Source organism: Anser cygnoides, chromosome Z (assembly GCF_040182565.1).
Source record: "Anser cygnoides isolate HZ-2024a breed goose chromosome Z, Taihu_goose_T2T_genome, whole genome shotgun sequence".
Taxonomy (NCBI): Eukaryota; Metazoa; Chordata; class Aves; order Anseriformes; family Anatidae; genus Anser; species Anser cygnoides.
In genome coordinates this window covers 61,546,350-61,568,093 of record NC_089912.1, presented here as the reverse complement: position 1 = coordinate 61,568,093, position 21,744 = coordinate 61,546,350, and the positions used below count along the sequence as shown (strand labels likewise).

General features: G+C 49.5%; 1 protein-coding gene across 2 annotated transcripts; it reads left to right on the top strand.

The window, feature by feature from the left end:
- The first annotated feature begins 798 nt into the window (after positions 1 to 798).
- On the top strand, positions 799 to 20,769 carry FECH (ferrochelatase). 2 transcript variants are annotated; one of them, XM_066987826.1, is made up of 11 exons: positions 799 to 954; positions 2,374 to 2,479; positions 4,082 to 4,201; positions 4,602 to 4,750; positions 10,494 to 10,628; positions 11,045 to 11,151; positions 12,701 to 12,799; positions 13,641 to 13,748; positions 14,747 to 14,911; positions 15,329 to 15,388; positions 15,826 to 20,769. In XM_066987826.1, exons 1-11 carry the CDS (start codon positions 918 to 920, stop codon positions 15,958 to 15,960), a joined length of 1,221 nt encoding a protein of 406 aa, XP_066843927.1. In that variant the 5' UTR covers positions 799 to 917; the 3' UTR covers positions 15,961 to 20,769. The 2 variants fall into 2 exon arrangements, with proteins under 2 accessions (XP_066843927.1, XP_066843926.1); XM_066987825.1 differs by lacking the exon at positions 799 to 954 and adding an exon at positions 1,401 to 1,548.
- Positions 20,770 to 21,744: the final 975 nt, after the last annotated feature.

Below are 21,744 nucleotides of genomic sequence, written 5' to 3'. Positions count from 1 at the left end.
CGTAACAGTGCTGTGCGCTTTCCCAATCTGCTCGTGACGCAGAGGTGCTGGGAAAGCCACCTTGCTTTCCATGGAAAGGATCCTGGAGGTCAGCAAGGGCCTGTGTGAAGCTCTTGGCGGGGGGCAAGGGGTAATTCCTCTGGCTGCCCCCGAAGCCTAGCTCACGGGAAGGTGGCTGTATGGAAGTGCTGCTTCAGACAAACCTTTGCTCTGTTAAACTTCACTGCGACTTTCCATGAAGATTGCAAGCCCTGCAAGGTTGTGGCCGCTAACAAGAATTTTCAGAAAGGCACCTCAGGTGCTGGGAACGCAGCGGTGCTTAATTTCATACTTATTAGAAAGGGTAAACAAAGCTGCAGAAGAGTGTAAAAGCGATTAGAACTTGGATGTCGCGCTCATCCGCGTGTTCGTTTCCCTTCCAGGGCTTTCCAGGCGGACCGGTACCTGGTTTGGTAACGGCCAAACGGGGCTGCGGGCAGCGGCTCCGCCGCCCTTCCGGCCTCCCGCTGGCAGCTCCGCGACCGCTATCGCGCGCCCGCGTCCCGACGCCGTCTCCTCGGGCAGTAGTTGGTCAGGGCCGGGGCTCACCCGGCGTCCCTCAGGCAGCCCTCGCAGCCCTCCCGGCCCGCGGCGGCCCCGGCAGACGCGGGGTCTCTCCCGCTCGCTCCCCTCCCAGGCCGCCGGGGAGGGCGCCGAGCTGAACCCGGCCCGAAGCGCGGCCCCGCCGCTCCCCCCCCCGCCGGCGGCGCCCCGGGCGGGAGCGGGAGCCGGGGGCGGGTCGCTCTGGGCCCTGCCCGGCCCCCCGCTGCGGCGGGCGTGCGCCGTGCCCGGGGGCGGGGCGCAGCGGAGCCGAGCGGAGCGGCCGGGAGGCGGCGGGGGCAGCGGGGCCGTCTGAGGGAACGCACGCGGCCGCCAACATGGCTGCGGCCGCCGCCGGCCGGGCGGCGAGACCGCGTGAGTCGGCGGCGGGGCTGCCGGGGCGGGCCGGGAGCGCCGGGCGGGCTCCGCTCCCGTCCCCGGCCGGCGGCCGGCGGGAGCGCGGTGCTGCGGGCTGCGTGCCGGGGGGGGGCGGCCGTGCCGAGCCGTGCCGTGCCGAGCCGTGCCGTGCCGAGCCGTGCCGTGCCGTGCCGTGCCGTGCCGTGCCGTGCTGGCGGAGGGCAGCGGGACCGCGTTACACAACGGCCTCGCCGGGGCCGCCTTTGCGTAACGGCGTCAGCGGCGCCGGGCCGGCCCCGGGCTGCCGCGCCCCCGCCGTGCCCCAGGCGGCGGCTCCCGGCGGGGCTCGGCCGCTGCCCGGCGCTGCGGGGCGGGCGGGGGCGCGGCGGGGCTCCACGGACGCGCCGCGGGGGCCCGGGGCTGCCGCCGCCGGGCGGGGGGGCCGGGGGTCGCGGGGCTCGGCCGCCGGGCTCCCGCGGGGCTGCCGGGGGCCGGCCCGGTGCCGCCCGGCCGCGCAGGGCGCCCTCCCCCCGGGGAGCGGGGCGCCGAGGGCCGCCTGACAGGAGAGCCCGCGGGCTGCGCGCTCCGAGGAACGGCGGGTGCCGCGAGCAGGTGCGGGACGGCGGCTCCACGGCGGGCGTCTCACGGCGGGCGTGCCACGGCGCGGGCGGGGACGGGCACAGAGCCCGCCGTACGGGACACGGGAGTTCTACGGTGCAGGAGGACTGACAGCTGCTGAAGCTTCTCCTCCCGTTGTTGTGTACAAATTACGGATGGTGTCAGTCACAGGCTAAGACCTGGAAGGAGAGGGTTGTCCTTCGGAAAGGGAAGGAGCCAGCCGGGCGGCAGGGTGCTGGAGCTGAAGCTCCTCAGGCTGCGGCCCTTTATAGCGCTGCAGCTGCCCGCGTCCCCGCGTGCACACCCTTAACCCCGGGTAAGAAGCTGGGTTTGCAAGATGCTGTCGCTGGTTTCAGCAGGACTGAGGGCGTTCAGCATCCCTCAGGACGCTGTGAAGGAGCGGATCCCACGTCCCGGTGAGGGGCGCTGCGCCTGCGTGGCCCTGGGGCGCTGCCCCGCGCTGCGGGCGTTTGCTGGGGACCCAGGCCTGGCGCGTGCCTGGTGCGCCCTGCAGGGGTGGTGCAGGGACACTCGTGTTTAGTCAGCCCGGGTGCCCCTGTACCAGTACTTGTGTTTCCAGCAGTTGTTTCGAACTTACGGTTGGAGCCTAAATTAGGGAGGCGTTTGTTGGTTTTTAGGTTGCTGCCTGATACCTCAGTGGGTATGCACTGGATTTAAAGAAAGCCAAAATCCCGTGCTTTCCACGACCCGGCGTTTAAGGCAGAAGACACCAAAGGGCTCAGTAGTACTGAGTGTTTCTGCAGCTGATGCGGGGCTGGTTCCTGCCAGGTTTCAGACGCGTTGTTTTCTCTCCTCCAGTTGTCAAAAGCAGCAGCTCCCTGAGGGTCCCCCTCCGATGGCAAGGCCAGGCGTCCGCGGCCGTGGCGGCCAAGAGCACGAAGCCCCAGATTCAGCCAGAAGCACGGTGAGTTGGCGGTGAGGCGTGCGTGGGTGCGACTGGCGGCCGCTGCCCCCGTCTCTCTGTGGTACGGCGCGCAGCTTGCCTGCGTAGCAGCACGGCTCCTGTCCTCACACGGGGCGTCTTGGGGGTCGGCCTGCTTCGTGTGCCACTGCGCTGTCTGGCCCCGCTCCTGTGGGACAAGGGTTGCCTCGTCTGTTCTCTGCGCGGTGAGGCGAGGGCTGAGGCAGTGCAGAAGCAATAGAGCAAACAGTAGGATGTGTTATTTGGGGTTCTGGTTCCTGCTTCCTGGGTGTTATCCAGCAGCCTCCTGGAGGAGGGGAGCAGAAGCCACCTCGCGGTGTGCAGCCACGCACAGACCGGCGCACGGCACCCACCCGGCTGCAGCGAGGGGAGCCGGCCTCGCGAGCGCTGGTCGGGCAGCAGCCTGCCGCTGGGAGAGGGCGTCGGGCTCCGGGTGGGCAGCGCCGGGCGTGCTTAAGGCGCAGGAGGTGATAGTAGGCACCTGGTGTGGGTTTTGGCTCAGTCTCAGCTCGTGGCTTAGGTTTTCTGGCTCAAGTTTCACAATTTCCCGGGTTTGCCTCAGCCTTTCTAAAGGCACGTTGTTTTGGTCTTGGAATCAGTTCCCAGAGCTGGGCGTTACAGCACATAACTTTTCACTCTTGAGCCTTTTTTTTTGTTAGGTAGACCTACCTGTTCCCCCCCCCCCCTTTTCTCTCCTGCTGTGGAACAAATGCATGGTGTCAGCACTTCACCTGTTTTCAAAAATCGAGAAACGATGAAGCAGTGCTTGGAAACCTCCATTTAAATGAGTCCAGCAGCCAGCTCTTTTCTCTTACATATGACCTGTTTAGCATGGCCTGTGATGGGTGCTGTGCAGGTAGATGGTCGGCGTAGCTCGCATGTGTGCCGTGGAGCTCTGGTGCTTCCCTTTCTCTTTCTTGATGTCTCTTTGGAGCTGAGAGGCAGCAGGTGTTGAACGCATGCTTGGCAGACTTTCTTCAGGGATTCTTCCCCATTTGTGGGAGAAGGTAATCGTTGGCCACTTGTGCCTGGGTTTGGCCCATTCGTATCCTTTGAACAGTGTAGCACACCTAGTCCCAAAAAAAAAAACACTGTGGGGAAAAAAAATAATACAAAAAAACCACAACCAAACTTACTTTGCATGCAGAATGGCTCTTTGCTTCCTTCACTGCTTTGGGTGACAAGATGTCTCTCCAAAGTAATGAAGACAAAGAGCTGTGGGTAGCTCATCAGTTTTCTGCAGAAGGTGCAGTTTGTTTTGGTTAGTATCCACAGTGGGCGTTCAGCTGAGAGGGCTCCTTAGGCACTGTCCTATAACCTCCCTTACCACGCTCAGCTGATAAATAATTTTCTCTACACATTTCCAGTTAACTGTGTTGCAAAGTGATTACTTAAAAAAAAAAAATCATGTAAATAGTTGTTCTCTGGCTATTCATGTTTGTAGTTCATATTTTTTTCATAAGCAGGATGAACTTTAAATGGGATGCTGTGAAAGAAAAGTGCGGATGGACAAGCTGATTAAATTGCAATTAAAAAAAAAAAGCAGTATGTTGCTAGGATTTGAAATATCGTTTACTTCCATAGGAAACCTAAAACAGGAATCTTGATGTTAAACATGGGAGGTCCAGAAAGGCTGGATGATGTGCATGATTTCTTACTTCGTCTCTTCCTGGACAGGGATCTAATGACGCTTCCAGTACAAAAGTAAGAAGCACTGGGAACTTCTGTGTTACGGTCATTGTGCAGTGTTTCTGTCTTGACTGCAGGCTCAGGCGTTAAACTTTAATGTATATCAGCATTTCTTAGGACTGTTTAGTCTTTGGGACCAGATTGTGCAAGACACGGTATTGTAATTTTCTGGAAATAAGTGTGCCAAGATCAATCTCTTCAAACTGCAAATTCTGGTTTACTGTCACCTAGCAAGTTTGGGAAGGGTGACGGAGTGTGACAGTAAACAAGCCACGCAGTGCTGGTTTGCTTATAATTTGGGGAGATTGCCACAGAAAACCCACTCCAGCAGAGTTTGCTTTTTTTTGGGGGGGGGGGGGGGGGGGGGGGTGATTGGGGTTACGATATTAACACGTGTGCCTTTTGAACGCTTTAGTAAATTAGCACCATTCATCGCTAAACGCCGCACACCGAGGATCCAGGAACAGTACAGCAGGATTGGAGGCGGATCACCGATCAAGAAGTGGACAGCAGTGCAGGGAGAAGGCATGGTGAAGCTGCTGGATAGCATGTCTCCTCACACAGGTACTTCTTTACCATGGTTGTTAGAAACCTCTTTGGCCTGATGTGTTGAAAACACAAGCTTGTAAAGCAACTTTTGCTTCTTGGCTTTAGTTGTGAGTATAAACAGTGTCCTCTGTCTTGCTAGGAAAATGAAATGAAAATACTGCAGAAGTTCTTATTCTTTAAAAACTCAGCATATGCAAAAATGTGGGGTTCACACACATGCAGATACAATTTTGTGCTGCGGTCACTTCTGTGACTGTTGGCAAACGTCTTTGGTTTCAGACAGCAGCTTGCTGTCAGTCCTCATTCAACATACGGTAACGCTGTGGCACCACGAGCCGACAGCCAGGTCTGCCCACCTTCTCAGGCTGGATCCAGTATGTGCTGCAGTTCAGCTGCCACCTCAGTGCCCGAGGTAACTAGTTTGAGCTGTCTGTATGGCCACCCTGAGATACTTGTGGCACGTTTCATCTTGTGTAACTTCAGCCATCAGGAAATTGGACATCTGGCCTCTGCTCCTTCCTTCTCTCATGAAGAGAGAGCAGGGCATATACAGAGTGGTTCAGTATAGCCCACGTCAGTATCAAAGGGGGGAGCTCATCCTCTAAAGGTACCCTTGTCTCTCTCTCCTTTGATTTACAGGAAGAAATCTAGATGGCTGTAATAGACAAAGTATGTAATGTTCAGGTGGCTACAGCTAGGTGACAGGAGTCTCAGCTGGTGTTTGAGTGCAAGGTGTCATACCTTGTCCTGCAAGCTCTACTTGAGCCTGAGAGTCCACACTGAAGAGAAGTGGTTGACCCCAGAGGACAGGAAATGGGAGTATATAACATGGGAGTAAATAAGGTCGGGATGGGAGAAGAGTGAGTGGCGTTCTTGCTAAGGTAAAGGAGATGGAGATTTGTGGCCATTGGCAGTGGCAGTATAACTTCATGTGACTGTAGCTCAAATTTTTGTACCTTTTATGAAGAGGTGTAGTGAGAATGACGATCCTTTTAGGCTGCACATGTGTGAATGCACCCACAGAGTTAAAAAGTCTGCCAGTCTAGGGTTTCCTGGTTGGTCGTGTTCTGCACGCCGATGCTATTGAGTTTCACAGGGGGGTGGGATCTCCTGCTGTAAAATGCAGGCCACCTTCTCGTGACTGCTGCTCGTAGCTAACGGCAGGACAGTGCCATTCAGCTCCGCGCGCCAGCAGCTGGGGCTGAGACGGAGCCGCGCTCCCTGCTCCCGCTGCTTCCTGCACGTGCCCTTCCCTGCACGGGGCCAGCTCGGCAGGGTGCTGTGCGGGGACTGGCTGGCACGATCCAGCTCTGAGGCCAGAAGTTAGTGCTGTAATGCCTTTTGTATTTGTCTGGTATGCCAGTGTGAGCTGAAAGGGTTGGTGGCTGCATGGGAGGGCATCAGCAGTCTGAAGCTGCTCCCCAAAGCTGCAGGTCTGCCTTTGGTTCCTGTGAAATGTCCCCCAAAATTATTGGTTGCTTCAGAGGTCTTTCCTGACTTACATTGCCTGAATCTGTAGCTGCTACTAATGGATAAAAGGTCTAACACCAGTAAGGCCCCATTTTGGGCCTGAAGAGGAAGAAAAGATAGTGTTTTGTGGCTGAACACTGCAGGGCTTGGGCGAGTGATAGCAGCGAGCCCCGCCCGAGGACACGAGCAGGCGATAAGCCTAATGGTTTGAAGTTGGCTAGAAGTTGTTTGAATGGCTAGAAGTAGATACTGCCTTTGCCAGGTCTTCCTCGACTATCAGAGAGCTTGAAAGGTGAACGAAGCCTCCCTCCCCTCTCCGCAGATCACAGAATCTCCCTGAACCTTGCTCCCTCGCAGCAGGGAGGTGTGACTCCAGTGTGGGTTATCCTGTGCCACCGTGCCTGGGAGCGCCAGCGCGATGGCAAAACTGTGTAGACGCTTCTATGAGTGCCCAAATTAGCAAAGCCTTAAGCTAATGCGCTGCAGTGGGCAATTCGTGGTGGAATCTGCAGCAGTTTAGCTAAACAGCTTTCAGATTGGTGGTTAGTTGAATTTGACTTTACCTTGCGTTGTTGGTCAGTTAGCAGCTGTGATGAATTCAAGTCTTTGTTCCTTTGCCTCTTTCTGAAGGTGACAGGTCATTTGCTTGCAGTACCTTTTATGCTAGTCTCTTGCTACGTGAAATGAAAACCGTGACGCTAAAACCACGGCATTAATAAATGTGAGTGGCAGCACTAGAAATCAGACTGATGTCCGCGCAGCAGCTTGAGGGTTGTGGTGATCTTCTGTCTCTGTTGTCTCGTGGGACAGAGAAAAAAGACACAGTGAATCATCGCTGCTTTGGCAAGCCAGGAGAAACAGTGATGCGATGGTTGGTCTGTGTGAAACGAGCTGTCTGGGGGTCACCTTTGTTCCAGTAAGGCACTTCTCGGCATTATGCTTTTTTGTTGAAGCAGCAAGCCAGCTTTAAGAGTAGAAGGAGTTAACGAGCTCACCGAGTTGCCCCCTGTGTTCCTCACCGATGTGTCAGCTGCAGATAATGCTTCTCATCCTGCCACTCCAATAGGAGCACTAAGCGTTTGTATTGGAAAAGCTGCTGGAGCACGAGAAGCAAAAGAGGGGAGCTCTCTGTTCTCTTCAGCTCAGCAGCTTTATGACGAGCGGTGCTGCAAGCTGCCTTCTCCCTTCGGCTTCCAAGACCTTTGCAGGTTTGATGCTGGTGGGTCAGGGAGTCACCCTCCGTGTTAGGCCATGTGCGTCAGTGACTTGATTCTCAGCAGTTTAGTAAGTCTTTGTGGATCCTACTTCAGATTTGGGTAGGAGAGGGATAGAGGTAGGAGATGGGGTTTTGTTGTTGTTCTTTTTTAGAAAAAGATGTGTCTGGAGCTGAAAAGTAATGCTCTTGAAAGGCTAGGACCAGAATTCCCTTATTCATTCAGCATGTAACACGTCACTGATGCCTTCATTTGGATGATACTCGATCTGTTTTTCCCCACAGACGCTATTCTCTAACTTAATTCCAACGGCAGTCCCTTCAAGTACAGTAAAAGCCTGAAGCGGAGCCGCATCCTGCTCTGGCACCGAAGGCAGCAGCGTGCGTAGCAGCTGCAGCCCCTCGGGGGTCAGGCTTGCAACAGGTTCTGAAGATAAAACTTACCGAGTTTATCTGCTTTTCTCAGCACACCACTCCCACGTACTTTTGTTTGGTGGCCGTTTTTGTACAGTCATGCCTGCCTCTGTGCAGTCCTTACACCTGAGAGGTCCTTTAAAGGCTTTTTTTTTTTGTAACCTAGCAAGAGTTTTAAATACCGAATGTGCTAACCATTTCCTTAAGCCTTTCAAGTAACCTTGCAGTGATGCCACGTACTGTGTTTCTTCAGAACAGCTTGAACCAGGCGTGCATCCAGACTGAGCCGTGTGGTTATTGTGGGAGCCTCGTGTCAGAATGTCGTGCTCGCGGGTAGCGCTTTGGGAGCCCCGAGCCTGGTTAATGGGTAACTTGCAGGTTGCGCCTGTGCCACCTGAAAGGCAAAGTGAAGAAGGAACACTTTGCGTCTGTTGTTACCTGGATCTGGGCTTCTGGGGGGCCTGGAGGTTACAGTTATTTGTGTATTTGCAGCTGGTGGAGAACTCAAGTTAGGCAGTATCCACCTGTAAAATTCGTCTGTTCACATAAATCAGTCGACTGATACGTAGACTTGTTGGAGGTATTCAACACATTACTCTCTGACGTTGGGACTAGGATCAAGCAGTAAATAAATGGCCTCACCAATGTCATCTGGGAACAATATAATTTTAAAATGAAGCTTTATTGTCACAGGCAGCTGTCTGGAAATAAACAAGAGTTCTTCCTCTCTGAATGAATGCAGTTGGGTGGGCTCAGTAGTCTGTAAGAATAAGTCATGCAAATGTGGTGACAGGAAAATCCATTTCTGTTTGTTTAGTGCTAGCATCAAATAAGCTAATGTCTTACAGGGGTAATTATGTTTTAAGACAGCGCCTTTTGCTTTTTTCCACTGTTTTTAGCTACGAAGGTTCTGAGTATTTTTACAAGCTGTATTTTAGCTGAGATTCCCTTACTGTCAGAAGGATGAAAGCTCCCAGGATGAAGGGACCACGTTGCTTTCTTAGTTTGGCAGCTCTTCGCAGCAGGAGCTGTTGTGTACCTGAAAGAGTAATCCTGATTCTAACTGTAGCTGCAAACCGAACATGTGTGCACACACAAAAACCTGTTATTTGCTGCCTGTGATCCAGGACAGAACATAATGCTGTGAGAGCGTTGCAAGAAGTTCCCAGGTTGGCCATAATTTTTCCCGATATCCTTCCTCAGGTTAAACTCCTACTGTCTTTGCTCTGGTTAGTCAGATTTTGTTTTCAATGCCATTTAAAAATGTTAGAGGTAACTGGCCCCCAGGCTCTGAAGGTGGGTCATTACTTGCTACTGCTCCCAGGTGGGAGATTTCTTGCCTCCTGCAAAGAACTGGGGTTGGCTAAACCTGCTTTCTTGAGTCCTGCGTAAATCTATGATAGAGTGCAGAACAAGCAGAGGACATTGCTTCCTTCAGAAACCTGTTAAATGGTATTTCAGAGCTAGTGAGCTGGAAACCAGGAAAAAGAAACTTTGGTTTTGTTCTCCTAGAAGCCTCTGTCCTCCACTTAAAACAAAACAAAACAAAAAATCAAGGAAAAACAAGCAAACACAAGGCACCACACTCACAAACCTCAAAGCTGACACCCAGAAGGTTAGAGGTGGAAAATGAAGAAACCTGAAGTGTTGTCCTTGGAAAGAAAAGTATTGCTTCCAAACTGAAGTGCTTAAAGGCACAAAGGTCTCTGTGAAAAACAGAAACAAACCAGAAATGGAAGAATCTGCATCCCTTCCTGAGCACCCCGATCTCCTGCCCCAAACAAGCCCCTGTCCTTGGGGGTTTACGTGCAAGCAGAGCAGGCTTACCAGTGTGAGGGATGGGGGTTTGATGACTCCTGTGCTGGCACCTGGAACACAGAAGGGGTAGAATTGTTGGGTTTTCTTGCACTGCCTTGTAAGCAGCTGATATCTGTGAGGTGCCTTTTCCTGTTTGAAAATTAGACCCTCTCAAGCTGACGACTGCAGAGCAGAACATCTCAGTGCTGGCACACAAAATTACAGCCGAATTGTATTTGAAAGTTTAGTTAGATAACATTTCCTGGAATGAACAAGCTGCTTAAACAATTTGCTTCCTTTTACCAGCATGGGTGGCAGCATGAAGAAAGCCTTGTCTTCCCTAGGTTTTGCCATTTTAATTAGGTTGTGGTGTTTAAAGCATCCCGCTCCTGATTTCAGTGAGGTGAGCTGTGCTGTCAGGAAGACCGCAGCACTTGTGTACCAGTGGTCTGTTAGGGCACAGTCGTGTTCAGTCACCATCCTTCAGTGGCACGCTTTCACCGGTGCATCCTTTAGATCAGAACTTTTGCTGTAACATATCAGAGCTCTGTGCAGCCTGGAAACCGTGCCTCTGCTAACTAACTGAAACCAGGAGGCTGCTGCTTTCTGCAGGTAGTGTAAATTTCTCATAATTTCTGCTAACGGGAAACTGAGTTTCCAGCCAAATACTTACCAAAGAAAGATGTGTTTGTATGACGGTGGTTTTGAAAGGTAGCCAGGAAAGTGTCAACAAGTTTATTTTGACAGTTTGGTGAAATAAACTGCCTGGTTCTGTGCCTCGTACCTGTTAGTTAGCACAGTGTTGCTGAAAGTCACGGGTAGATGCTGTTTTCTGAAACTTCTTCTCCTGTCTTTGGCTGGCAGCGCCTCACAAGTACTACATCGGCTTCCGCTACGTGCACCCTCTGACGGAAGAGGCGATCGAGGAGATGGAGCAGGATGGCATCGAACGGGCCATCGCTTTCACGCAGTACCCGCAGTACAGCTGCTCTACCACAGGTGAGAGCCCACGGCTCCTGCACGAGGGGCCCTTGGCTTCGTTGCCAGCTCCAGCTCTTCTGTATTTACTGCAGTGCTGAATTTTAGGCAGAAACTTCTTAGGTAAGGGTAGCTTTGTTACTGTCATTACTGCAAGAGAATATAAACTGAAGCCCCAGGAACACCACTGAGTAAGCTTTCTCCATGGAAACTGCATAACTGTTCTTCAGTTAAGGAATGGCTTAGCGAGTTATTCTTGTACACTGTGTGATCTTTGAGACGATTGTTCCCCTCTGACGTTCTCAGTTCTGAGCTGGAGTTGCATTTGAAATGTATGCCATTTTAAAATATTACAACACCTTGCTACAAAACCATTTTCATCCGACAGGTTGCTGATGCCTTGGATAAACTGATGTTGTTAATTCCCTGTATTTCAGGAAGCAGTTTAAATGCTATTTATCGCTACTATAATAAAAAGGGGGAGAAGCCAAAGATGAAGTGGAGTATAATTGACCGATGGCCCACACATCCCCTGCTCATTCAGGTATGGATTTGCAGGAGAGCCTTTGAAGCTGGCAGTGAGAATGAGGTGTGTGAACTGAGCAGGTCTCACACAGAGTCCTCCAGGGACAACAGGGGTACCCTGAAATATTCTTCTTAAGGCACTCTTACAACTGCAAGGAGAATGCTGCAGTCCTCTGCTTGCGCAGTATGGGTGTGCTTCGGCACCCCAGAGTCAGACTGCTCGTTCACAGCTATCTCATTGTCTTTTCTGTTATCACATTGATGGACACTCCCAGGGGTTTTCTTAGGTTGGTTAATGTAGGAGAAACTTGGTATGTTTGCATTAGCAACTGATTTCGAAAGAACAAAGAACTAAGTAAATACAGATGTTTGTTCCATTTCTTTTTAAGAAATGTTTGCTACCAGTGAAAACACTGTATGATGTTAAGCAAGAGGAATGTTCTGAGGAATCACTTTACTTACTACAAGTCGTAGTAGTAAGTAAAGCTCACTGACTACTAGTCATAGCTTGCAACAAAGCTTATGAGCTTTTTAGCTATAAAGTATCTTAGAAGAAGATGAACCTACTTGCTGATTTAAACTGTGTTTATGTATTTTTCCTGTTGCCAAAAAAAAAAAAAAAAGAAAAAAGAGAAGAATAAAAGGCATATTTCAGTGTAAGGGTACATTTTAGTTACGGCAATGAAATATGTCTTGTCTACTGTGTATGCAGTTGCAGGAGAAGGATGGTTATTTCACAACAGATGTTCTGGCGTGATAATGTGTGAATGTGACCACCACGTACACCTTGTTCTGGGAATGTAGTCATGTTGTTAAAGCAGTTTGGGCTGGAAGGGACCTCTAGAGGTCATTAGCCCAAATTCCTGCTCAGAGTGGGTCTGTAGTCAATGCACACAGATCACGTCTCCTTTGTCAGATCAGAGCTTGCTGGGCAGCAAAGAGGTGGTTGTAGCCACAGCAATGGCTGTGCAGGAGCAGTTACAAGGAGCCTTCTTGCTCCTTCCTTTCCTGAGAAAATGGCATTTTTGTCCCTGGAGAGAGCTGCTCTTTTGGCTTGTGTTCTGCAATTTTTGTGGTGTGCTGAACAGGAGAGTGGCACTGCCTGCGCTGCGTGCGGTTCCCTGGAGTAGTGTCTGCATGCGGCACTGTCCTGGGACTGCCACTCTTGTTGTACGCTCTGTGCCTTCCGTGGGCATCCTCCTTGCCTTCTGCGAAACACCTAGCAAGGACAGTTGTGCTCTGCACCCTGCCCTCTGAGGCAGGGAACCACAAGTGGGAGGAGGGTGGTGTTGCACTGGTTATATTCCTTCTTCTTGTTACCAGCATCTAAAAACCACTGGGGTGGTCACGGGGGCCTCTGCTGTACTGGTACCGGGCATTGTTTATTCTGCATACTGAACACCCTGCAGTATGTGCTGTCCTTCACCGTTGCCCCACATGTACTGAAATGGGAATTTTGAGGTTCTTAAGGCAACCTGGCACATGGAAGCTGCTGTCATGAGTCATTTGCGAGTGCGTTACCTTCCAGCGAGTCCTGATCCAAGTCTTTGCTCTTTCTTTCTGGCCAGTGCTTTACCGATCACATACAGAAGGAACTGGACCTGTTTCCACCTGACAAAAGGAAAGATGTTGTCATCCTTTTCTCGGCTCACTCGCTCCCCATGTCTGTGAGTTACGTTGGGCTGTTCCTGTAATTGCCAACCAGAATCATGCTGGCTAAGCTGAATGGGAGGGTGTGCAGCTTGCACACTTGCAGAGTAAAACCACACAAATATAAAGATGAGTCGCTGAGTTGTGGCTGACGTGGAGCTGAGGTCGAGGCATGTGAGCTGTGGTGGCTTTGCTGCATTTGCTCGGATGTGCACCGCTGGCCACCCCTGAAGGGAGGGCACTGGGTTAGGTGGGTCGGTGGTCAGGCTCCATATGGCTGCTTTTATGGTCTCATAAACTTGCCAGCTCAAACCTGGGCGATAATGGTATTTTCTCACCTCTAGAAAGTATTAATAATGCTTTCCCTGGAGGAATGAAAATAGCGTCTTTGCAGGGCTGCACTAAATGGCATAATCCTCTGTCAGTGACCAGTGACTGCAGTGAAATCTGGTCATTTTTTTAAAAAAAAATCAGTGCTGTTACCAAGATGTAATCATATCTATATAAGAAGATTGAAGAATTTGTCCTTTGTCACGGGAAGGAGGAGCAGCAGATGCCGCGGTAAAGCAGCTTCGCTGTTGGTTTGGCCGGGCAGGAAGGCACTTCGTCTGGAAGGGCAGGCGGAGCCCTGGGGACATCCCTGGCCAGAGGCTGTAGGGTGGGCTGGGGCGGTGGCGCCTGCGGGCGGCCACCAGCCTGCACCGTGCTGGTGAGGCCGGGCTGCCACCTGGTGCCACCAGCCACGTCCCCACCACCGCCCCGGTGCTCGGCGGTGGAGAAAGGCTGTGTCTGTGGTGAGGAAAGGGTGTTTGCACAGACGTTCCCTGGAAGAAAACGTCTGCTGTTTGTGTCTTGAAGGTAGTGAACCGTGGTGATCCGTATCCACAAGAAGTGGGAGCTACTGTTCAGAGAGTCATGGAGAAGCTGAACTACTCCAACCCCTACAGGCTGGTCTGGCAGTCCAAGGTAGGTGCTGGAGAACCACAACACCTCCCGCCGCTGCCAAGCGCTTCGGGCGATGGAGCGCGTGGTCTTCCCACAGTGCCATAACCCCATTTTCAGCAAGTATTTCTGCTGGAATAGAGTCCCGGTCTTTTACTCAAATTCAGTCTTTCCAGATACTCTTTATCCATAGTTTATTGCCTTTTGGGTATATTGCATCAATTTCAAGTAGATTTTTAATGTCTGTTAGAAAACCTATGATCTCGTACCACCCAGTTTGATATTTTTCTTTCTCTGTCAGAAAGAAGAATAGAGCACTCATTGTTTTTTTAAGTGTTACTTTTAGATGGTCTTAGATGGTCTTTAGATGGTCTTAGAGAGCAATTTTTCAGAAATTGTCACTGTGAAATAGACAGTCTTTATAATGACATACACGTAACCCAGACAAGCTTCATTAGTCTTGATGAAGACTTCTTGCGTTATTTTTTGCTTATTATTACTACTGCAAATAACGAGGAACTTAATTTTTACCAGAGTTCTGTAGTACAAGTAACCATACGTCTCAGGAGCATTACACCTACCATGCCATTGTTGTTTTGTTCTTAAAGTTGCATCGTATGGTACATCGGCACCAAATACTTTCATGGGTAGATACGGGTTAAGGTGGGTTTTCTGCATCCTGAATGCTTACATCTTCAAAAGGCAGGTAAATCCCAGTGCGTTAGTGATCAGGCTTTTGTTGAACTAAAAATAGCAGAGCTTCATTTAAATTTTTATTTTAATGCAAATCTCGTTTAAGGCCAGCCCAGGTTCTCTTTTTAGGGGATTTAAATGGAGGGACAGTGGGACATTATGTCTTCATAAAAACCTAATGGATAAATGAGAGGTAGAGTCAAAAGCAGAGAAAGAGACAGTTGTCTCCTCCTTAAATATATAACTTGGTCTGTGTTGTCTTGCTTAAGGAAAACATGGGTGTTTTTTCTAAGAATGATTTTGAGTGTTTTTTCCTCCTTTTCTTACAGGTTGGGCCAATGCCTTGGCTTGGTCCACAGACAGATGAGACCATTAAAGGCCTGTGCCAAAGAGGAAAGAAGAACATGTTGTTGGTCCCAATAGCATTTACAAGTGACCACATTGAAACGCTTTATGAACTGGATATTGAGTATGCCCAGGTTTTAGCAAATGAAGTAAGTAGTTTATAGTTTTCATAGCTGTTTGGATAGCGTTGCTCCCAAATTATTTTTCCTCTCTCAAAATTTTGCTTTGTAGGTGCTGTTTGCAATATAATTTGGGGCATTATTTTTTTTGTAAATTGAAAATGAATCTTAACTCAGGGGAGTTTTTAACAACACAAAACAGGTGGGAATGAGTCTTTCTGGATTTAACTCTAAGCCACTGCTATCCTGGCTAAAACAAAGTCATAAGATTTTTGGCAGTGAAATGAAAATGTACATCATAGTTGGTTTTGCTATATTCGAGAAAGTAATACTGCATTTCATTCACTCATTTTGGGGCAGCTTCTGAATGAAGTAGAAAGGAGGATTTTGAAGGTGAACTAGAGGAGGATGTAGCAGACTTAACTTTTCTCCTTGTTTTTGGTCCAGTGTGGAGTTGAAAACATCAGAAGAGCAGAATCGCTGAATGGAAATCCACTGTTCTCTAAGGTACCTTTGCTGCAATAGTTATAAAAGTTTGCAGCTGTGCGTTTCCTACTAGATCATGGATGTCTTTTAGTAATTTTAAAGTATTTTTCAGATAAGAGGAAAAATAGAAATCTGTACTTAATCCGTACACCACAAAGAGTTTTTGTTGACCACTTTTTTTAAAAAATGTTCTAAAGTTTCTTTTGACAAGGAAGAGAAATTTTGCATTCATTAATGGTTATCTTTTAATGGAATACTTATTTTAAGATACTGTGCAAGTGCAGTTTTGAAACAGGATTTTCCACTGAATCAGTGGGGGATAGTGCTTAAAAAGTAGAGTGAAATCTGATGGATACAAAGTTTGGCGATCTCACTAGTCTGTGTGGCACATTAAAGCATTTTCTGATTTTATGCAAGGAGGTTTGCTCACTTCTGTTTTTTAATTAACTGTCTTTCAGGCTCTGGCAGACTTGGTCTGTTCACACATCCAGTCGAATGAAGTCTGCTCTAAGCAGTTAACGCTCTGCTGTCCGCTCTGTGTAAATCCTGTCTGCAGGGAGACAAAAGCTTTCTTCGCTAATCAACAGCTGTGATGGGCAGCGTGGGATGGCACGGCTGGGTTGCGCAGGAAAATTGCCCTGGTGAAGCAGTGCAAAGGAAAATCTGCTTGACCGAGCTCTCTTGTGTTACAGACGTACAGGCTGGTAGTCTCAGTGATGTTAACCCCATATAGCAGCTTGGAGAATTTGACTTTTTTGTTTTATTTTTTTCTTACGTTTTCTTTGTTTGAGAAGTGTTTGTAGAAAGTAGGGAAACAAGGGTGTGTGTTCTGAGATGTGAAAAGGTCTCATCTCATCTGATTCTGGTTGGACTTAGCATGAGTATGCACCGAAAAGCCTAACAAGCTTTTATACCAATTGGCTTTTGTTTCCTACGGAGGGATTTCTTTGTATGCATTTTTTTTCACGAGTGCATTAATTTCAGTTTTCCAGATCAAGCATACAATTACTTTGTTTTGTTTATGCAAGGCATAGCATAACCAGCATCGTCACCACTTGTCTCAAGAGCAATCTCTTCAGGTGGGTTTGAAGATCAAGTGACTTCTAATGCTTTTTAAATAATCTGTATATTTTTTTAGAACATAAAGATAAGGTTTTGTTTTGTTTCTTCCTGCCAGAAACTTCCTGTGAAAGCTTAGCTGGGTTAGCAGAACTCACAAGACTTGTTTACATTTTCTAGATTAAAACACTTTCATCATCTGCAGGAAAGCCCCTGCACTTGAAAAGCATACAGTGAAAGACAAAATTCTGTTTGGGCGATGCCGAAGAACCTGCGCAGTTGAAACAAACTGTGTATGTTTCAAATCTAGCAACCATCAGCAGCACGTGTTGAAACATATTGGTTCATCTGTCTTTTCAGCAAAGTGACTTTATTATTATTATTAAAAAGGGCTTTCTCTGTTTGGTTAAGGAAATTTAGTCAGGCTTGTTCTCCAGAAGGTTTATAGATCTGCTGTGTGCTTTCTACTGTGTCACAGTGCTGTGGTATTTGTGGGTATCTATGGACTTACAGAGGTACAACTGATCTAGCTTAATTGATGCTGTTATTTAAAAGTGAGATGATAAATCAGGAGTAATTCGCGTTGCAGATGCCTGAGTGCAGAGAGGAGAGCAGGCTGCCCCTCGTGCTGACAGCTGTGTGCTTACACATACCTTTGTCAGAAGCCATGTTTAGTCTGTTACATTTCTGGCACCCATCGTGAGCCTGGAGTTAATGAACTCGTAACCCATCTACACTTCTTGCTTGTTTTGGCAGGAGTTCGGGTGCTGAATCCACCTTAGTGGTGGTAGCTTTGCGGAGCGTGAGGAGCCTTTTGAGGGCAGTATCCCTTCGCTGTCAGCACCAGGACTGGCATCCAGGCTGGTCTTGGGGTGGGAGGGGACTTTTTTCAGAGGCTGTCCCCACGCAGCATGCCCGATCTCGGCACCTGAAGTAGCTGAGGGTGGAAGCGCTGCAGCACCTCAGTCACTGGTCCTCCCCACGGGGGCCTCCCTCCTGGGATGGAGGAGGCACAAAGCTGTGAGTGTTTGCAGGGACAGAGCCATATGAGTATTAGTCTAGCTGTCACCTTCGTGGATGTAAATGTTTACTTCACTTAACTAGCACTGAAACGCCAGTCCTTTGGCAATGCAGGTTGTTTTCTGTAAATTGATGATTCAGCTAATCACGAGGTTTGAGAAGCAGGTGCCCTGCTGCTCAGACAGGTTTACTTGCGTACGTAACTGAGGCACGAAGAGTTTGAACTTCTGGTCTTCAACAGTGGGGTTGATTAAAAAGAAAATTGGCATCTGTTGTTATAACAGATTTATCTTGTTCTATTTTATGTTAAAGGAATTAAACATGGGGTATTAAAGAAATGAATGGATGCCGTGTTGGTCAGCCAGTGGGCCAGGTACTGCCATGGAGCGATGTAAATCCTGGTCTCCTACCTCGGTAGGGCCCACAGCCCAGTACGTCTTGAGGGTCGATTGAAGTCTTCACTGCCATCCAGCAGCTTCCGAATGTGATTATGGTGAGACAGAATTAAACTCCTTCAGTGCCAGAACTGCCTGTGTTACTGCTGCCCCCTTGTCGCTGTAGCAGAAAAAAGTCTTCCTCCACCCTTTGTACCTGTGCCTCTTCTCAGGGCAGGGAGGCGCAGGGGCAGCTCTGCAGATGCCAAGGACGTGCCACTGTGTGCTCCCTGCCTTGGGCTTTGACTTCCAGAACCGTGCTGTGTTTGTAGTGCTCCCCGACCAGCAGAGGTGTACGGTTTTCAAAGAGTGGGAGAATCTGTAGGGGAATTTTTCCCCTTTTGTGGACATGAGTAGAGACTGGGCTTTTGAGTGTTGAGTAGGACCAGTAGCGTGACCACAAGACACTACCTAGCCAAAGCTCTCTCTCCAAGACCTTTGGTTGCCGTCAAGTCTTTCAGCTCAGTCTGTCTTGGCATGGAGAGTACCCGAGTTCCCACAGCAGTGCTGCAGGGAGTTTGTTTTGTGTCTCCCTTCTGCCTTTCTTGCTCAGCTCGTGGTCTCTGCTCGCTGCCGCAGCAGGAAAAGGGAATGCGAAGCTGATTCCTGCCCTTTCTCAGGCGGAGTAGGTAGTGTTATCGTGTATGAAGGGGCGACATTTTTATGGAGAGGCTTTGAATCGATGCCAAAGGACTAACAATGTCAGCAGTATGTGTGGGGAGCGAATCCCTCATGTCTCCCGTTGGATGAACTTTTCTCCGTTCCCACTTCTCTGCTTGATGCTTATGGGTGAGTGGCAAACAGTCTGTTTTGTGAAATCTTCCCACTCATGCCTCTTTCCTACCAGCTGAAGGTTGTTGTGACCTCCAGACCCAGGTTGCCACCAGCACATTTCCGTGTCTGCAGCTGGAAGCTGAAGGTTAACTTTATGTGATCGTTGCAATGCTATAAATATAGATTAGCTTTTTATTTCCATACTGGAGAGAGTACTGAAAATATTAGCTGGCACTAATTATGAGGCATTACTTTTGTCCCCAGTAATAAAAGGTATTTAAAATGCACTTTTTAGTATGCTAACCACAAGTGAGATAATTACTAAGCATCTTTAGCAATTGTTGCTATTAGACCATAATGCAGAAATCACTTAATTTTCTAGCTTTTAGCAGATGTCTCTCATCTCATAGAGTTGGTGGGGTTTTTCATTTTGCTGAATAGTTTATTCTGATATCACTCTCCTGTTATTTAATGCGCATTATTTTGTCTTAGAGCAGCATCAAAAGCCTGTTGAAAAGCTATCGGAGCAAGTTAACTAGCAGCTCCACTATTATTTTTAATAGGAATCGGTTTCTTCCCCTGGCATTTAAAATTTCAATTTTAAAAAAGAAACCAGAGAGACTGGCAACAGTGGGAATTCTGCTGCCGTTGAAATCTTCTGGTGCTGGGTTTGATGTTTGGGAGCATTTCCCACCACGTTAACTGACAGTGGAATTCGTCTGACCTTACTTGGATGCTTCCAATCCTATGTCAACATCTGAGCCGGTCTCCTAGGTACTATTTGTGGTCAAAAGGTGTTTTTTCATGAGCGCTTCTAAGAAATGATTCATGTCCCCTCGAAGTGGATGTTCACAGCGGGCTGGGTGAGTGCCACCCCTGGGCTGCGGAGGGGGCACGGTGCGCCAGCCCCGGTGGCGCTGCCCTGCACGCCTGGTGCGAGGAGAGGGGAATCCCATCCGTGTGTGCCTTCCTGGTAGCACCCTGTGGTGCTCTGTAGCTGCTGCATTTGGGAGTCTGCGGGCTTAATCCTCCAGTTATGCATTCAGCTTTCCCCTCTGGCAGACTTTGAACGTTTGGTGCTATCGACTCGGGACGCGGTCCTGTCGGATCCTGAGCACTTTGCTCTGACTGAATTATTTGAGCGCGTGGAAGTGTCAGCGTCTGGGAGACTGTAGTCTTCTGACAGAAATCTAGCCTGATCTTTTTCATTGTCAATTATTCTCCTTTTGCAGTACTTTATTTGCAGTTGTTTATCATTTACATTTGCCTTGACAAAAAGCTCTCCCCGTCGGAAGTGAGCCCCAGCGATGTGTTGAGGTAGCGCTCAGGGTACCCGAGCCCTCTGCTGGGAGAGCTGAGCTGGCCGACGTGGGCACTGGGGGCTTCGGGGGTGGCGGGGACCCCGTCCCAGCCCAGGCTGCTCGGTCTTCCCGCAGCTCACGGTGCGGGCAGGCACACAGCCGGTGCCGCTGGGGAGCGAGGAGCTGACCTGGTGCTGTTGGTGCTGCGGAGCGCTGGCCTGACCCTGGTTATCCTCAGGAAAGAGGTGGGGAAGGAAAGGTGCTTGCGAATGGAGCGTTGTGAAGCGTTTGCTCGTGGTGAGACTGTCCTCCTGATTTAAGTCTGCAGTTTTGCTATTTTTTTTTCCCTTTTTTAGTTGGAGTTTTTCTCTTTTGGAGTTTAATAAAATCTCCCTCAGTACTGGCTGCGTTTTAGAAAATGTGATAGCTTCCAAAAGCGGTGCTGTAATGTTAAAAGGCGTGTGAATAATGTCAGCAGGCTACGCTCCCACTTGCCATGGAGAAGCAGATGTTGCAGTTGAGGTCAGTGGGGCCAAGATTTTCCTAGGAATATTTAGAAGCTCGCTTTACGTTCCCTTTCTGTCACAGCAAGAGAGCTGGAAATCAATATGAAGTGTAAGATGCAAAGGGGAGAGAAATCCCTTTTATTTTTTAATACCAGATGTGTACAAATACTTGCTTTTAGTCCTACAAATGTATTTCAGATTGAACAAGGACTTCCATTTAATGTAATTAACAATTTGTATAATCTTGCTGTGTACCGTTTACCATGAAGTTGGAATTTCAATTAAAGGTTTTTGGAAGAAGGAACTGAGCCGTGTGTCTTGAGTGCAGCCCTTTATGACGTGCTTGATGTCCTCTGTTCCTTTCCTTGTCTCTGCACCAAGGCAAACGCCCACCAGCAGGCACGGGGCAGCGCTCGGCGGGGTCCGTCGCAGCCCGTGAAGCTGTTCCCCCGGCAGAGCTGAGGGGTGGCGCTCTGCCTGCTGCTCTTGGGAGGGGATCCCCGCGCACCAGGCGTGCTCCGACTGCGGGCCTCTGCCTCTGAGACAGCTTTGTCCTCTTCGACTGCTTGGTCCAAGGCATCAGGGAGTTGCTGCTACTGGGAGTAAAATCCCCGAAGACGTAAGGCCCTGGCACCTGTGAGATGCGCTGGTCTGCTCCTCTTGTCCCGAGGTACGTGCGATGTGGGCAAGCCGTGCTGGGTCAATCCGTTTGGCTTTTGGGGGTATAACGTTTGGCTTTTGGGGGTATAACGGCACCTCAGACGGTTCCCAGAGGGCAGGGTGGGCAGTGCTGCCCCCACCGTCCCTCCTTTCGCCACCTCTTGCTGAGTGCCCGGCACGGCGCCAGGCGACGCAGCGGGATGCGGGAGGGGATGTAGGAGAGATGCAGGTGTGACAGCTTCCTCGTGCCAAGATCCAGCAACATGGGGAACGACAAGGTTGGAGATGGTGAGCAGTTTAATTTAACATCACTCTGCCTCTTGTTAAAACATGGCTTTTGCATGCTTTCTGTACAGCAGGCTCAAGAAGATGGAGAATGAAGCTCTGTGTTCGTTTTGAATCCCACCTGCAATTGTTAATTTATTTAGTTATGTATTTACAGTCTCCAGGCAGCTTATTTCTTATGTTAAAAATTAAGTGCTTGATTGATTATTTTTTAGAACAGTGATGAGAGTTGTTGTATGCTTAAGCTGATCCATTAGTGAGCTCTCATTACTAGATTTGACGGGAGGGAGAGAGAGGAACGGATGGAAGGAGATGGGAACAAGGAAGAGCGGGTGGCT

What these genes read in the sequence shown, in the direction of transcription:
- FECH (XM_066987826.1), top strand. Translation starts at nt 918, where the DNA reads ATGGCTGCGGCCGCCGCCGGCCGGGCGGCGAGACCGC. An exon ending in CACATCCCCTGCTCATTCAG is followed by an intron (nt 11,152 to 12,700) that starts GTATGGATTTGC and finishes CTTTCTGGCCAG; the next exon opens with TGCTTTACCGATCACATACA. An exon ending in GGCTGGTCTGGCAGTCCAAG is followed by an intron (nt 13,749 to 14,746) that starts GTAGGTGCTGGA and finishes CTTTTCTTACAG; the next exon opens with GTTGGGCCAATGCCTTGGCT.